Consider the following 18,652-nt stretch of genomic DNA (forward strand, 5'->3'; position numbering starts at 1 on the left):
TATTTTGTATATCTTTTCTCTGTCTATATAAGGACAATTTTGCATGAGATTGAAAGCTTTTAATCTCTCAAGATCCTAAAAATGATGTAAGTGTACAAGGTGCTTGTTTATTTATTGGATGAATGCATGTCTTGTTATGTGTATGCAGGTTTGCAATTTCTTCATCAAAAAGGGGGAAATTGTTGGGTCAAATTATTTTGACTAAGTGTTGAAATAATTTACCCACTGATATTTTGATGATGAAATAATTTATGAGTTTTGATACAGGTGTATTAAGACAACATATTATTAGACTTGGATCTAATGAGGGTCATTAGACCGATTTTGATCTTCATTCCGTATAAAATTAGACGCAAGTCTATAGAATTAGACGCAAGTCTAATAGAATTAGACGCAAGTCTAATAGAATTAGACGCACAGTCTAACTCAAAGGAGTTAGACGTGCAGTCTAATAGACGTGTAAATTAGACGTTAGTCTAATGGAATTAGACGTGAGTCTAATAGAATTAGACGTACAGTCTAACTCATCGGAGTTAGACGTGTAAGTCTAATAGATGTGTAAAGAATTAGACGAATGGTCTAATGAATACACGGAATTAGACGTACAGTCTAACTCATCGGAGTTAGACATGTAAGTCTAATAGACGTAAAGAATTAGACGGATGGTCTAATAAATACGCGGAATTAGACGGATAGTCTAATTAGTGAAAGTTAGACGTGAGTCTAACCCCTTCAGACAAGTCTGAGATAGAACCGGAATTAGACGTGGCAGTCTAACTCAGTGAAGTTAGACATGCCGGTCTAATGGTTATTATAATTAGACGGGTTTTCTAATTAGTGAAAGTTAGACGTGAGTCTAAATCCTTCAGACAAGTCTGAGGTAGAACCGGAATTAGACGTGGCAGTCTAATTCAGTGGAGTTAGACGTGCCGGTCTAATGGTTATTATAATTAGACGGGTTGTCTAATTAGTGAAAGTTAGACGTGAGTCTAACTCCTTCAGACAAGTCTGAGGTAGAACCGGAATTAGACGTGGCAGTCTAACTCAGTGGAGTTAGACGTGCCGGTCTAATGGTTATTGAAATTAGACGCGAGTCTAATTATATTAGACCAGGCGGTCTAATAGACGTTTTTCATTAGAAGGAGTTGACTTATTTCATTAGACGGATTTTCTCAAATCCGTCTAATTGAAATACGTCTAATGCTCTGTTCAAGCAGTACGCTTGAATCTAGCATTTCTCCTATCCACGTGCTATAGCTGTACCATACTCCTGCTCCACTTTCCAGTGAAGATTAGTACTACAGTTATATGCATCCAATCAAGGAATGCCACGTAATAGAATTTTCCTCACATTACCTGTTTTGCAGGTACATCCCTGATGGAATATTCGGCGCACTACCAGTTCGGTACGGCTACGATCCTTGTGCTCAGAACCTGCTGTGTACAATGGAGGCATTCCAATGGAAGAGTGCCACATATCATTCTTGAAGATTCGACCGTTAGCTCCTACTCAGTATTTAATCAATCCTAAGGACAACGGACGAAGAAGTAACTTTTGCCTTAACCAATTTTACGAACAAGCATTCTGATTTTGCAGAGAGAGACTACTCAATCATCTTGCTTACTGAACTCATTCTGTGAAGCTTCTTTCTGATTGTACTGTGTGTGAATCGAGAGAGGGAGAGCTAGAATCAAAACACATTAGATGAGTAATTTTCTTCATCTTGTAATTGAACAGAAAGTGTTCTGTTCAATAGTGAGCTAAGTGTGTGTAAACTGTATTTGATTCTTATCATCTTATAGTGAATCCTTCCGGTGGTTGGAATAAGGGGTGACGTAGGAGAGTTTCTCCGAACATCCATAAACAAACTGCTGTGTTCTTCTTTTCTGTCATCTTTTCATATTTCATCTCGTGTTTCAAACCCAAGTAAACGATTCCGCCTTGAATCTGTTTCAAGTGTTTACACAAGTTTGCGTAGAATAGAAAGAGATATTAATCCCTAACATGATTTCTATCAAACCGTTTTTCATAAGCCTTCATCATTAGTCAGACCCCCGTCTCTATTGATAAAGTCGATCCTATCAATTGGTATCAGAGCCTTGTTTCTATTCTCTAGCCTTTCCTGAAATATGTCGAACATACCCAAAGATGCCAGTGCTACAGTCATTCCAACTTTCTCTCGCGAAAACTATATTGTTTGGAAGAAAAGGGTTCGTGCTCATCTCTCATCTCTTCATGATGACATGTGGAGTGTTGTCACAGAAGGTCCTATCAAGATTGATAAGGAGAAGGCCGACTGGACTGCTGATGAAAAGAGGCAGAACAACCTCAACAACATGGCTCTTGATATTCTGTACAGATCTCTCGATGACAGTATATTCAACTACATCATCGAATGTGACACTACCAAAGAGGTCTGGGACAGACTCACTCAACTGTGTGAGGGCAACGAGCAAACCAAGGAAAACAAGATCATGGTTGCCACTCAACAGTTCGACAGCTTCAAAATGCGTCCTGGTAAAACAATGAACGATTTCGACACCAGATTCAGCAAGATCGTCTCATCTCTATCCATCCTAGGCAAGACCTATAACAACCGGGAGCTTGCTATCAAGGTCATGCGTGCTCTTCCAAGGAAATGACACATAAAGACTATGGTGATGAGAGAATCCAAAGATCTGAACAAGATCTCTCTCTTTGATCTCTTCGCTGACCTCAAGGCCTATGAACTGTAGGATGGAAGAAGATCAACCCTCGTCCGTTATTATTGCCTAGGCGTTGGTGACTGCTGAAGAGCCACCAACTGCTCCGGACGTGAAGATGGAAGCTCAGCAGTTGAGAAGCGATGCCATGTCTCTCTTTGTGAAGAAGTTTGGCGACTTCATGAAGAAGAGAAACTATAACTCAAACTCTTCAAATTCTAATGATAATAGAAAATCTAAAACTAATGTTACTTGTTTTAACTGTGGTATTAAAGGTCATTATGCATCGAAATGCCGGAAGCCAAAGCGTGAAGATGCCAAGGAAGATGGAAAAGAGCTGAAGGCTCTTATGGCCGGTGACAGAAAGAGTAGAGGAAGCAGCCGTGGCTCGTACTTCTCATCCAGTGAAAGCGATGAAGAAGACGTGGCTTGCTTCATGGCCAGAGAAGATGAGGAAGGAACTCAGGAAACTGAGGTATTTGATTTCTCCTCCGAAAGATTTTCAAGGGAACAACTGGTAGCTGCACTAGATGAAATAGTCATCGAGTACAGAAAGCTAGCAGAATCTCTAAATAAAACTAAATCTTCATCAGATTTAAATGAACCAAATCTGTCTAAAGAGGAAGAGTCACATGTTTTTGAAAATAAAATTGAAGAGATCTCATCTGAAAATGAGATGCTCAAAGAACAGATTCAAACTCTTTCATCTGAAAACAAAAGGCTTAACTATGTTGTCTGTGTATGGACAAGGTTCGGTGATACTGTCAGATATCAGATCAGCATATTGAAACCTGCTGGATCTAGATCCGGATTGGGATTTGATAGCAATGATCCTAACCTGTCCTGCAAAAAGTCAAAGCAAAATGACAAAATTAAGCCAATAAGTTTTGTCAAAGGAAGTATGACTGACATTGAATCTGATCCTATTCATGAAGAAGTGGCTTTTAAAAATGAATAAGTTTATGTTCCACCAACTGTTAGCTGCCTTAAGAATAAGCTTTAAAAGGCTAATAAGTATGGTAACTTAAAACCTGACTCTAAGTCAAGGAGTTTTAAAAGAAAACCCTTTTTAAAAGTCAAAGGATCAGTGGCTAGCAGGAAGTCATCTGTTAAGTCAAAATCTTTTGCATTAACTCAAATATGGATTCCTAAGGGACTAATTGATCGAGGACCCAATTGAGTGTGGGTACCAAGATTTGTAAATAGTTTATTTTGTAGGTGATGCAGGAGGATAGCAAGAAGGAAGCTAGAAGAGTACTCATCTGAGTACACAACTTGGAAGATCAACAATGGCACTTGCCATTCTGGAAGAATAATTGTTTTTATTTGTTAAAAATATTTTTGGTCTTTGGACCACAAAAATTATTTATAAAACTCTTATGTCCATATTCATTTTTGAGAAGAAAATTTTTGTTGGAATTAAAGATATTCTCTAGACGAATATCCTTAATCGGTCTAATTAGACAAGGGTGTCTAAAAGAAAAGTATGTCTTTAGACGTGTTTTTGCTCACAATACATACATCTAAGACTATATGTTGAGATTTTATATCCACGCAATTAGACGGACACGTCTAATAGATGTTAGACGTGTTTACGTCTTGAGAAAAAGGATGCTCACGTCTAACAAACACACGTCTAACACGTGGTGTTTATGCGGAATTAGACGGACACGTCTAATAAACATTAGACGGATTTGTTATTTACACGGAATTAGACGTATGCGTCTAATACACTCATCCGTCTAATAGACGCTGTGTTATTTGTGAAGTAAGAAAAACATCTAACTACGTGCCGATTAGACTGATCAGGGACAACTGTCACACGCTGAGAGCTATCTACTTTTCCCGCTCAAAATATCGAACAATCATCTCTTAATAACATGAAGACACGTGTCTATCAAGTTTAGAGAAAATGACTAATATACCCTCACTTTTAATGAGTACTTCTTGAAAAAGGACGTCTAACATTTATTAATTGGCCATACCCCTAGAATAGACGGTTATTCAGTATTTCCATTTTTCATCTATATAAGGACATTCCTGCATGATTTTGAAAACTTTCAATCTCTCGAAATCTCTAAGAACCCTACTTTTCTTGCATTTCTCTCACTAAAACTCTTTGAGATATCGTATCGATTCATATTCTCTCAAAATGGTGAAGAAAATCACGCTCGGTCACTATACTTTGCAGGTGGACTTTCCATCGATGTACTCGTTTGATCAGCTGGAGGTGGTGAAAATGTTCCAAACCCTAGAATATTCTGGGTTAAGGAAGTATTTGGGCGGACCGTTCATCTTCTATGAAGACGAAGTTCGCGAGTTTTTCACAACGACAGTTATGGTGGATGATTCCATCGTAGCAACCGTTAACGGAAAAGAGATCTCTTTTGACAAAGCGGTGTATGCGGAGTTCTTTGAACTTCCAACGGAGGGTCATCTGTTCGACTTGGTGCTCTCTTCTGAAATCATGGAGGAAATGAAGACTTCCTTCTTTGCTGACGGTTCTAAGATCCATGTGAATGGATATAAGAAGGTATTCAAACCCCACTTTATTCTCCTAAATGACGTGGTGGCGAAGGCGCTGCAAGGGAAGGTCGGCTCGTTCAATCTCTATAGTCAAGACCGTTTTGACTATATGTGCGCCATTTCTAAAGGAATCCAAGTGAACTGGGGTCATACCCTGTTTCAGAATATGTGTTACTCTATCATCCAGACAAACAAGGAGAGTATCACGTATGCGGCTCAACTAAGCCACCTGTTGAAGTTTTTGGGGGTTCCTGTTGGCAAACCGGCGCAGATTAACTACGCAAGAGTTTTCACTGCCTCTACGGTGGCCAGCACTCTGATTAGGGTGATGAACAACCTAGAGTCTGCATCTGGGGCCTCTAGTTTCCAGACTGGTGGAAGGCCTTCCACCCGATCAAAGCCCTCTGTTTCTGTTATGTCAACAGGGGCAAAGAAATCCAGAACTGTGAATGAATCGAAGGCCAGTTCCTCCAGCATGAAAACCCCAAATCAGAAGGACACCGAATCCGTTGATTCAAGAGTGAAGCAAGGTCTAGGCGTACTTGCTGAAACCCCGATGACATCATTATCTACTCCCTCAACCTTCTTGAGGAAACCTTCGAGGTCCTGTGCCTCTTAGGAGTAGAAGACAAAGGCTCCCCGTGCGTCTAAATCCGCTAAGGTAACGTCCTCTAAGTCTTTGGCTGCCATGCCAAAATTTGTTGTTCCCAAAGTGGAACAAGCTGAATCTGTTTTCTCTCCTTTGAGAGAATTTGCTGAAGGGCCTGCTGTTGAGTCAGCTGGTCCAAATAATGAAACCATTAACAGGGCGAAGTCTCCTGTTACTCAATTTGATCATGTAGCCGCCGGTGCTACAGAGTCGTCAAAACCAGAACAAGGTGCCGTTCCTATCCTTGTTACTGGTGGACCCAATATTCCTGCTCCCAAGGATTCCTTGGTGGTCGGAAAGATTGTCTGTAGAGAGCTTCCTGCTGAGCTCTGTTTGAAACCTCAATCGGCCATCGAACTGTTGCGGGCCAGGAAAGGGACAAGAGGTATTATGATTAGTGAACCAAGACCAGCTCCAAAACCTGTAGAAGTTGTTGGAAAAGGGAAGTCCATTGCATTTCAGGCTCCTGAGAAGGCATCTGAAGCAAGAGGTATTGTTGATCTCATTTTGGATCAAGTAAAAGTTCTCTCCTCTAAAAAATTAGAAATCTATGATTCCTGGCATTCTGAGAGGCTGTCATCTAAGTACAACGACTCTCTGTCCAATGCTGCCATATCAAAAGAATGGAAGAAGAGAGTAGCAAATGAGAAGAAAGTTCTAAAGTGGGCAAGAACTTCAGATGTGGGTGAAGCGTTGAACAAAAGAGAACTGGTGGAAGCTTGCATTCTTGGAAAAACCCTGTTTCCAATTTATGAAGCCAGGAAAGCAAACTTCAACCCTGACGCAAAAGGAGCTGATGTTGAAGTCAAAGTGTTGAAGAAGTTGAATGATATCATCGAAAGCTATGTTTCTGCTGCATCTAGATACATTCATGGTGCCGATTGCTCTAGCGCAAAACCGCTCAACGAAGAAGAGGCAATGGATATTCCAAACGCCGATGAATCAGATGCTGCTCTCCTGATCGAATTCGGAACCCTGTCTGCCGAAGAGAGACGTATTTTAGATCATCCTGTCCAAGAGCTCCCTCATGAAGAAGAAGAAGAAATGGTGAATGTTCAAGAGCCTGAACAAGCTCTTGAGACAAATGTTGAAGAAGTAACCTTAGAAGATGTAGTAGAGGAGGCATTGAAAGCTCCTATTGAAGAAAATGAAATTGTAACCCATGTTGCAAGAATAGAGGGTGCTCAAGAGAAATTGGCTGAGGTCACTCAGCCTGAAACCGCAAGAACTGAGGGGGAACCCTCTAAAGAGAAAGATGATGAAAAAGAAGGTTCTTCGTCTGAGGAGGAACAAGATGAGCAACCAAAGTTTGTTAAAACTTACTTATTTCCTGATGGTGTTGTGGGAAGTGTTCACGAAAACATAACCACTCCCCATCACTATTCTGGAAGTTTGCTCGAAAGATTTGAAAGGGCACAAAGAGAAATTGACGAAGAAGAGGCACAAGAGAAAGCGGCTAAGAACGCTGAAGTAATTCAGCCTGAGCAATCCTTGCAGGTTCATACAAACTTTGAGCCTATTCAAAGTATGGCTGCTGAATCTGAAGAAGTGTCTTCTCACGAAGGTCCATCTGCTAGAGGAAATAAATTGTTAAGATCTATGAGGTCTATGCTCTCCTCAATGCAGAAGACTATGTGTCAGTCAATGATCTCTAGGGAAGAGGAAAGAGCGAATTTCAGCAACATGTTCAAGATCCTAACTGAGCTGGATAAGACCCTGAAGATGAATACGTATGAGACCCATGTCTCGAATGTAAAGTTTTCAAAATTTCAACAGGAAAGCTTCAACCACCAAAGTGAACTATTTGACATTGAGAGGCACATCAATGACGAACGCCACAAGGAAACCTTGGATGAACTCAGTCTGGTGAAGAATCAGTTGGTAGAAATGCAAGGGTGCATGAACAGAAATGACAATGAACGACAAGCTTTTGCTGAGAACCTTGCCAGGAAGTTTCAATCTATGGAAGATGCTTTAGGCAATGCTGAAGGTGCCCAACCTCGACCAAATCAAGGTGAGTCAAGCAGAAGGAACGATGGTGTAGCAACCGGGACCAGATCCAGGCGGGCCCTAAGTTCTGATGACAATCCTAGGCCAACCAAGAGAGGTGGTGGTCGAAGTGGTTATGAGCGTGGTGGAAGAAATGGTGGCGGCCGGAGTAGGTTGTCTAATGTTGATCAAGGTGGATGTGGCAGTGTTGCTGAGCGTGGAGGAAGATCGAATGGAGGAGGTCGTGGTGGTCGCGGCTATCCTCATTTCATGAACATGCTTCTCGGGCAAAAAATGAGTCCAACCGATCCTCGAGTAAAAAGGGAAGAACAATGATCTCTCTTCTTTTACTCTGTTCAATTTTATTGAACATGGTTTCTTGATAAGCTTTTCGAATATTGGTTCTTTTTGGATGAATGATTGTTAGATAAAATTAGATCGGTTAAATAAAACTTAACAAAAACAAATCTCTTGTGCAGGAACAGTTAAAGAAATCAATCGGTCAAGTTACTCAACCGGTCAAGTTACTCAACCGGTCAAGCAACCCAACCGAACAAAAACCTGACTGAACAAGAAGATAAGACCGGTCAAATCAAAAGGCCAAAATCGTTGAACATTCGGTAAATTAGAAGCTATAGAAAAACCGGAAGCCATCCGGTTAACAAATTAACATAAACAACAGACCATTACAAATAGATACTTCGAGTATCTGTTGAGGATGATACCGAAGGGACAGATTTTAGCATTGTCATATTCATACAAGTCTAAAGATAATCTGCAGGCTGCAGAAGATCGTCCGACAAGATCTTTCCACTCCAGGATAAATCAGAGGCGCAATCCTCCAAGTACAGACAACTGTCCAACCGACAGTTGCCATATTGAGTAAAAGACAAACCTAGCCGGTTTGACCTATATACTGGAAGCCTAGACCGCCAGGTCTGAAGCCTAGACCGCCAGGTCTGAATCACTAAACCTCTGCTCAACCAATCAAACTCAAGGAAATGAAATGTGACCGTTGGCACATTACACCTATAAAAGAAGGAGATGAAGTGGAGTAAATGCAGTTCTAAGAAAATTGAACTACCCAAGTTTTGATCATACGGTTACCAAGCTCCAGCAACAAGTGAAAAACGGTCATAAGTTCTACCAACTACAAGCTCTAAGATTTATTGCAAGTTTATCTCTCTACAAGATTTAGAGCTTAAGTGTGTATTTGAAGTGTGATTACAATTTCGGTGAGAATTGTACGAGTGTTATCGAGCAGCAAATAAGTCTCGATCGGATTGTGTTTGTGTATTCCTTAGTGAATATTCTTCTCGCGATTTCGAGAGGAAGGGGTGACGTAGGAGTTTTATCTCCGAACATTCATAAAAACCTGTCTTGTGTTCTTCTTTTTTGTCAGGTCTATTTTTCAACCGACTCAATATCCTAACCGACTCATACCTCCCTAACCGATTCAACATCACTTAAACTGATTTACTAAATCCCAAACCGACCCACCCAACTCCAAACCGACTTTATCTAAATCCGGTTCTACTTAACTTGTGTGTGTGCTACTTCAACTTGAAACAAACCACTTCCGCACTTGAACTTGGTTCAAGGGTTTGTGATAGTTTATGTAGTATTGAAACCCGGTGTTAATCTCTAACCGGATTAAACACCAACCGTTGAGTGAAGGCGCTAACCAGCTAGACCCCGGTCCGCCAGCCGCGACCTAGATCCTAATAATTGGTATCAAAGCAGTTAGTTTTCAATACTCAAGCAAGCATGTCGTTTGATAGGCCCCCAATGCTAGAAGGTGACGACTTCGCCAACTGGAAGGCATGCATGCACGTGCATTTAATCACCATGGATGACGAGATGCAGTTCATCCTGACCGAAGGACCGGTAAAGATTGATAAAGACAGAAAGGACTGGACAGCTGTAGATAGGAGAAGAAACAATCTGGACAACCATGCCAAAAACCGTATCTCTAACGGTTTTGACAGAAATACGTTTTGCAAGGTCCGAGATTACAAAACCGCAAAGGAAATATGGGAAGCAGTGATTCAAATTCATGAGGGAAATGAAAGAATCAAGGAAAACAAGATAATGGTGGCTACCTAGAAGTTTGAAAACATCAAGATGAGACCGGGAGAAACAATGAGAGAATACAGTGACCGGTTCACAGATGTGATAGACGAGCTATCAATTCTCGGCAAGAAGTATGACAACAAGGAATTCATCATGAAAGCGCTAAGGTCTCTTCCAAGTGCATGGTATATAAAAACAATGGTAATGTGGGAATCAAACAGTCTAAGCAAGATGAAGCTACACGATGTATTCGAAGATCTTAAGGCATATGAGTTTGAAATGAGATCTAGGACTGAAGATGAAGTCTCAGCCTCAACCTCAACCAGAGCATTGGTCACATCCACAGAACCGGTTGCTCCTGCACCGATCAGAACCGCTGAACAGTTCACCGAGGATGCCATGGCAATGCTTGCAAAGAAATTTGGCCGATTCATGAAGACAAGCCAACCCACAAACAACAACTATAACTACGGTGATAAATCTAATGTTAGATGTTATAACTGCAATTGTTTGGGACATTTCAAGTGGTAATGTAGAAAAGCAAGACGGGATGACCGGAAACCGGACAATCAGAATCACCGAAATAATTACCAACAAACCGGTGAAGGAAGTGCAGTTCAGAAAGCACTGATAGCCGATGACGGAAGAAGCTTTTGGGCTCACAGTGACAATGATGATGAACTAACATGCCTCATGGCAAACGAGGAACATGTATTCGACTCTCCCTGTGATGAATTTACTAAAGATGAGTTATTCAATGCACTAAATGATATGGTAGCAGAATATAAGAACCTATTAACATTAATACCTACCCAACTCAACTTTAGAACCGACCCCATAGCACCTACCTTGACCGAACCAAAAATCATCCAACCTGATAGAATCCTGGAAACCGAGGTAGCACCAGAACCATTCTCTGAGACTAAATAGTTCGAGGAATCAGTCCAAGAGCTGACCGAAGAGGATGAGGCCCAAATTCAGTATAGAATAGTTGCATGGAAAAGATCCAGTGACATGGTGAACCAGATGTCTAAATACAAGAGACATCCCAAATGCAAATTTGGTGTTGGGTACAAAGACAACGAATCCACCAACCGGAACCATCTTGACAAAATAAACCTTACAAAAGGCAACCCTTCCTTTGTAAAGTTCGTCAAGATCTCTTTAACCAACGAAGATGAACTAAGCGCCTCATATCCGGAAGACGATCTAACTTATGTAAGTCCAACCAGCTCTGAAAAATGGTTTCACCCTGAGAAAAGGATAGCCAACCGGCCCAAAGGTAAGAAAGACGAACCACATAGGTTAAACCAAAGGCCACCTCCGAATAAGGAACCTGTAGGAAAGCAGAAAGACTCTAAACCAAGTGCAGGAAAACTAGTTAGAATTATAACCGGGAAAGTTATTTGACTTATTAAAGTCTGGATACCTAAGTAAATGTGGGTACAAAATAGTTGTAAATATGTATATTTTGCCGGATATGAAGAAACGGCTAGGAAACTCTTAATGGTACCTGGATAGCGGTGTTCCAGATACATGACCGGGAACAACAATCTTCTAACCGATATCAGAATAGAAACCGGTGCAATGATCACCTTCGGTGACAACTCGAAAGGTAGAACTGTGGGCAAGGGTAAGATTGTCCATGGTAATTTAACAATTGTTAATGTACTCTTAGTTGAAAACCTGCATTTAACCTGTTAAGCATTAGCCAAATGTGTGATGCTGGATACACTATAGAATTCCTTAAACATGCATGCTTAGTTAAAAATTCTCAAGGTACCATACTACTAACCGGAAATAGGTTAGGAAATATATACAAGGTAGATTGGAAAAATAAAGTAGAATACCCTGTTTGCATGGTGGCTAAAACCGATCAAACCTAGCTGTGGCATAAGAGGTTAAACCACTTAAACCTGAAAACTTTAAACTATATCCGCGGTAAAAAGCTAGTTGAAGGAATTCCTGATATAGTATTCAATAAGGATAAGGTCTGTTCAGCATGTCAAATTTGTAAACAAACTAAGTCAACCTTTAAGAGTAAATGACACATTCAATCTAACCGATGTTTAGATCTCCTTCACATGGACCTATTTGGACCGATTAGGGTCGTCAGCCTAGGAGGTATGCTGTATACTATGGTAGTTGTTGATGATTATTCTAGGTACACATGGGTAATATTCTTGGCTTCCAAACGTGAAACCGCCCCAAATTTAATTACATTGCTTAAACATTTACAAAATGAAAAATCAACACGAATGAACAGCATTATGAGTGATAGAGAAACCGAATTTACAAATAGTACTCTAAATGCATCCTTGATGAATCTGGTATTATACACGAGTTGTCTAGTTCTAGGATTCCTCAACAGAACGGCCTAGCTGAGAGAAGAAACCGAACTCTCAAGGAAGCCACACGGTCCATGATAGCCGATTCAGGTATTGCCCAGAAATTCTGGGTTGAGGCTATCAATACTGCATGTCACACACAAAACCGGTCTCTGATTAACAAGTTTCACAACAAAACACCGTATGAAGTATACTTTGATAGGATTCCTAACCTTAAGTATCTTAAGATTTTCAGTTGTAAATGTTACATTCACATAAATGGAAAAACCTATATATCTGCTTTTGATGCAAAATCCAATATTGGGATCATGTTAGGTTACTCAGCAGTTAGTAAAGCTTATAGAGTATATAATACTAGAACTTTAACCGTGGAGGAATCACTTCATTTCGTTTTCGATGATTCGGTTGAAAGCAATACTGCATCATCCTTTGATCTACACAACAGATTGGAAAACAACAATATCCACTCTGATAGTGAAGATGAAATTCCGGTTTTTAGACGGTTATCGACCCTCCAAACAACCCAGTTTCAATTGAAGATCTCGATGAAGAAGGCGTACAACTAACCAAAAGACCGCGAGGTCTTGCCGTAGCTCCAATTAGATGATTTGCTCCACCGGCTTCTCCTTTCATCGGCATTTCAGGCGGTCAAGGATCCTCATCTAGGCCGGTTCCAGCGGTCAAAGGAAAAGCAACTACTGAACAGCTGGAAAAATTCTTGCCGCCCAGATCGAAGAAATAGGGCTTTATTTACTTATATTTCCTATGTTTAATTCAGTTATATATATATATAAAGTATTTTTACCTTAGTATATTTCATATATATATATCAAGTATTTTTGGAAACCGGCCTACTTTTGCATTCTTACATAGTTTTGAATATTTCAAATAAAATAATCAAAAAGGGAGAAATTGTTAGATAAAAGATAAAAAATTTCTCAAAATTTTCCAAAAATTTTTCTCAAAATTTTCCAAAATTTTTCGAAAAAATATTCCATGTCAGTTTCCAAAAATCCGGCCAAATAAACTTTTAAAAACATCCGGCCTACATTTGCATTCTTACATAGTTTTGAATATTTTAAATAAAATAATCAATAAGGGAGAAATTGTTAGATAAAATTAGATCGGTTAAATAAAACATAACAAAAACAAATCTCTTGTGTAGGAACAGTTAAAGCAATCAACCGATCAAGTTACCCAACCGGTCAAGTTACTGAACCGGTAAAGTTACTCAACCGGTCAAGCAACCCAACCGAACAAAGACCTGATCGAACAAGAAGATAAGACCGGTCAAATCAAAAGGCCAAAATCGTTGAACATTCGGAAAATAAGAAGCTATGGAAAAACCGGAAGCCATCCGGTTAACATAAACAACCGACCAGTACAAATAGATACTTCAAGTATCTGTTGAGGATGATACCGAATGGACAAATTTCAGCATTGCCATATTCATACAAGTCTGAAGATAATCTGCAGGCTGTAGAAGATCGTCCGACCAGATCTTTCCACTCCAGGATAAATCAGAGGCGCAATCCTCCAAGTACAGGCAACTGTCCAACCGACAGTTGCCATATTGAGTAAAAGACAAACCTAGCCGGTTTGACCTATACACTGGAAGCGTAGACCGCCAGGTCTGAATCACTGAACCTCTGCTCAACCAATCAAACTCAAGGAAATGAAATGTGACCATTGGCACATTACACCTATAAAAGAAGGAGCTGAAGAGGAGTAAATGCAGTTCTAAGAAAATTCAACTACCCAAGTTTTGATCATACGGTTACCAAGCTCCAGCAACAAGTGAAAAACGGTCATAAGTTCTACCAACTACAAGCTCTAAAATTAAGTGTGTTTATCTCTCTACAAGATTGAGAGCTTAAGTGTGATTAATTTCTGTGAGAATTGTACGAGTGTTATCGAGCAGCAAATAAGTCTCGATCGGATTGTGTTTGTGTATTCCTTAGTGAATATCCTTCTCGCGATTTCGAGAGGAAGGGTGACATAGGAGTTTTATCTCCGAACATCCATAAAAACCTGTCTTGTGTTCTTCTTTTCTGTCAGGTCTATTTTCCAACCGACTCAATATCCTAACCGACTCATACCGCCCTAACCGATTCAACATCACTTAAACCAATTTACTGAATCCCAAACCGACCCACCCAACTCCAAACCGACTTTATCTAAATCCGGTTCTACTTATCTTGTGTGTGTGCTACTTCAACCTGAAACAAACCACTTACGCACTTGAACTTGGTTCAAGGGTTTATGACAGTTTGTGTAGTATTGAAACCCAATGTTAATCTCTAACCGGATTAAACACCAACCGTTGAGTGAAGGCGTTAACCGGCCAGACCCCGGTCCTCCAGTCGCGACCTAGATCTTAACAATGAGTGATAGAGGAACCGAATTTACAAATAGTACTCTAAATGCATTCCTTGATGAATCCGGTCTTAGACACGAGTTGTCTAGTGCTAGGACTCCTCAACAGAATGACCTGGCTGAGAGAAGAAACCGAACTCTCAAGGAAGCCACACGGTCCATGATAGCCGATTCGGATAATGCCTAGAAATTCTGGACTGAGGCTATCAATATTGCATGTCACACACAAAACCGGTCTCTGATTAACAAGTATCACAACAAAACACCGTATGAAGTATACTTTGATAGGATTCCTAACCTTAAGTATCTTAAGATTTTCGGTTGTAAATGTTACATTCACATAAATGGCAAAACTTAACTATCTGCTTTTGATGCAAAATCCGATATTGGGATCATGTTAGGTTACTCAACAGTTAGTAAAGCTTATAGAGTATATAATACTAGAACTTTAATCGTGGAGGAATCACTTCATGTCGTTTTCGATAAATCGGTTGAAAGCAACACTGAATCATCCTTTGATCTACACAACAGATTGGAAAACAACAATATCCACTCTGATAGTGAAGATGAGATTCCGGTTTTTAGACGGTTTGTCCATAACCAAATGAGTAATGATGAAACCCAGCCGGATCAAGCTGTCCCACGGCAGGAAGCTGACACCTTGGTTCAAACTGAGGAAATCGGTCGGTCTGACACTCTTGTTCAGCCTACCGATATGTCTAGCCTTGATCAAGTAAACGGTGATTTGGTAGACACTCCTGAACCGAATCTCAAAAGGAATACAAATCATCCTCCTGAGCTAATTATAGGTGATCATTCACAACCCGTTCGAACCAGGCGACAAATTATGGAGGAATATTTCAATTCCGCTTTTTTATATCCAAAATTGAGCAGAAAAGAGTGAATAAAGCATTGTCAAATCCGGATTGGATCTTGGGAATGCAAGAAAAGTTAAACTAGTTTGAGAGTAATAAAGTCTGGTACCTAGTCCCTAGACCGAAAGATCAACCGGTCATTGGAACAAGATGAGTATTTAGAAATAAACTCAATGAAGACAGTTTGGTCACGAGGAACAAAGCCAGATTAGTGGCACAAGGATACAAACAGGAAGAAGGCATTGATTTTGAAGAATCATTTGCCCCTGTAGCTAGGATTGAAGCCATTAGGATTTTTCTAGCTTTTGCTACTTTCAAAAATTTTAAAGTTTTTCAAATGGATGTCAAAAGTGCATTTTTGAATGGTGAGCTACGTGAGGAAGTATATGTTGAACAACCACCCGGTTTCAAAAATGTTGATATGCCCAATCATGTATACCGCTTAAACAAAGCATTGTACGGTTTAAAACAAGCTCCTAGAGCTTGGTATGATACACTAACCGCATTTCTGTTAAAACATGATTTCACCATCGGTTCGGTGGACAAAACACTATTTAAATTTGAGAAAAAGGAACATATCCTACTTGTTCAAATATATGTAGATGATATCATCTTCGGATCAACCGATCCTAATCTATGTGAAAAATTCTCAACATTGATGACTAACAAGTTTGAAATGAGTATGATGGGAGAATTAAGCTTCTTCCTAGGCCTTCAGGTTAAGCAACTCGATGGAGGAACTTTCATCAGTCAACCCAAATACACAAAGGAACTTCTAAAGAAATTTGGGATGGATACATGCTCCTCAGCCGCTACTCCAATGAGCTCATCGGTCAAACTGGACAAGGATGATGACGGTCAGGCAGTAGACCTGATAGCTTACCGTAGAATCATTGGCTCCCTCTTATACCTGACAGCAACTAGACCGGATATACTATTTGCGGTCGGTGTGTGTGGAAGATTCCAGGCTAATCCAAAACAGTCTCATTACACAGCCGCAAAGCGAATCTTGAAATACCTAAAGGGAACCCTGAAGTCGGTCTGTGGTATCCAAAGGACTCATCTTTTAACCTCACAAGTTATTCAGATGCAGATTATGCAAGTTGTAAAGTTGACAGAAAAAGTACTAGTGGAACATGTCAATTCCTAGGCGATCGGCTTGTTTCATGGCATAGCAAGAAATAGACATCGGTTGCCACGTCAACCGCAGAAGCTAAATATTTGGAAGCCGGAAGTTGCTGTTCACAACTTCTATGGATCCAACAACAACTGAAGGATTTTGGTATCACAGCCGAAGAGTCTCCGATATTCTGTGATAACACAAGTGCCATAGCAATCACCTATAATCTGGTTCTACATTCTAGAACCAAGCACATCGACATAAGACATCACTTCATCCAGGAACATGTTATGTTGAAGCATATCCGGCTGGAATACGTATCAACAGAACAACAAGTAGCCAACATCTTCACAAAGCCTCTACAGGAAGCTAAGTTTTCTCACTTCAGAAACATACTTGGTTTAACCGATATTAATCAGCTTATCTCTTAGAAATGTATAAAAGGGAAAATCGGTTCGGACAGACAAAATCGGTAGTTCCTCCTAAATTGTCGGATTCTAAATTCACCAAGGTACCTATTGAAGAACCGCTCTGTCTATCAGTTAAAGTAAACTGACCGGTTACTTAGTGCATGCACCAATTAACCGCATCGGAACAAATGACTAAAACCGACCGGTTTGGAAATAATGTACTCCGGATTATTTGGCTTCCGAACAAAAATGGAATAATTATCTGTGTTTAGGTTTATCTATTCTGAAAAGATACCTTTTCAAAGAAAAAATGTCATACCTCAAAAGACGTGAAGATATGATATCTGTCACCGTCCAGGCCTATGACTCACATTCTAGGTTGTAGATATGCTTATTTCATGCAATTTGTTTTATCCTATGGTCAATAGAGTACATTAACTGTCACCCACTGGATAATACTATCATCCCTCTACTAATATATAACTTAGGTAAACATCAGACAAAATATTCACAAGTATCAACCTATCCTCTCACTAAGACAAAAATGTCTCAGTTTCCAAACATCCTTCAAGTTGATTTCGACTCAGCTCTAAGTACAGAGCACTATGAAATCTTCAAAATGCTAAATTCACTTGAAGATAACGGTCTAAAATCTTTCCTAGATGACAAACATGTCATGTTTCCGGAAACCGTCCTGGAATTCTTCTATAACGCCAGGGTTTTCCGTGGTACCCCCCATTTCGACACCCTCATTCAATCTAGGGTCAGAGGGACCGTGTTTGATTTCTCGAAAAGTGAATTCTCTAGATGCTTCGATCTTCCGAAGCAAGGGATCACTAATCTGAACGTCCCGGCCGGACTAAAGGCCGAAATCTCCTTGAGCTTCTCTCGGTCAAACCATCCGGTCAGTGACCACGGTGCCAGATCATCATTAAGAGCTGAATACCAGCTTCTCAATGATATCATCGGTCGTAGCATCCTAGGCAAGGATGTGACCAACACCTAATGTGCTACAACTTTCAATATGATGGCCGCTATCACAACAGATACGCATGTCAACTAGTCCAGGGTGCTATTCGATGTCCTGATTTGGATGATCAGCATCCGTCAAACCGACCTTATTCCTCAGATCAGCTGCCTACTCATGGAACTCGGTGTTCCACTTTGTCCGGGTGAAGGACTGAATCAGGCCCAGGTTATAACCAAGGAAGTTGCCGACTCATTCTATGAATGGTTCGAGAAGGCATGGAAGAGGAAGAACCGACACCTCAACTCCTCCGGAAATTAAGTCATTCCTTCCTACAACCGGTCATTTTGCTGCACGAACCGGTTGTAACGATATAATCATTTCGGCTTAGACTTTGTTTCTTTTCGGCTTCAACTATGTCCCTTTCGGTTTCCTGTATTTCTCTCTCATTAATGAAAAGTAACTTTCAACTTCCAACTACATGGGAAATTACACAAACTTAGTTACTTTCTAACTAGATTCTCTACCTCGAGCTCCGCAACCGGTCAAAAGTAACTCCTTCCCAAGGAGTTTTGGAAACATAAATATTCCCTTCATAAATGAGACAAAACTGAAT

General features: G+C 40.3%; 1 protein-coding gene across 1 annotated transcript; it reads left to right on the forward strand.

Moving 5' to 3' along the window:
• Positions 1–5,041: 5,041 nt before the first annotated feature.
• Positions 5,042–18,357, forward strand: LOC124924597. Its single transcript, XM_047464612.1, has 9 exons — positions 5,042–5,236; positions 5,417–5,603; positions 5,655–5,832; positions 6,037–6,368; positions 6,636–6,872; positions 6,939–7,375; positions 7,505–7,695; positions 7,786–8,154; positions 18,171–18,357. The coding sequence occupies exons 1-9, from the start codon at positions 5,042–5,044 to the stop codon at positions 18,355–18,357; spliced, it is 2,313 nt and encodes a 770-aa protein (XP_047320568.1).
• Positions 18,358–18,652: the final 295 nt, after the last annotated feature.

The sequence above is a fragment of the Impatiens glandulifera genome, chromosome 2 (assembly GCF_907164915.1).
Source record: "Impatiens glandulifera chromosome 2, dImpGla2.1, whole genome shotgun sequence".
Classification (NCBI taxonomy): domain Eukaryota; kingdom Viridiplantae; phylum Streptophyta; class Magnoliopsida; order Ericales; family Balsaminaceae; genus Impatiens; species Impatiens glandulifera.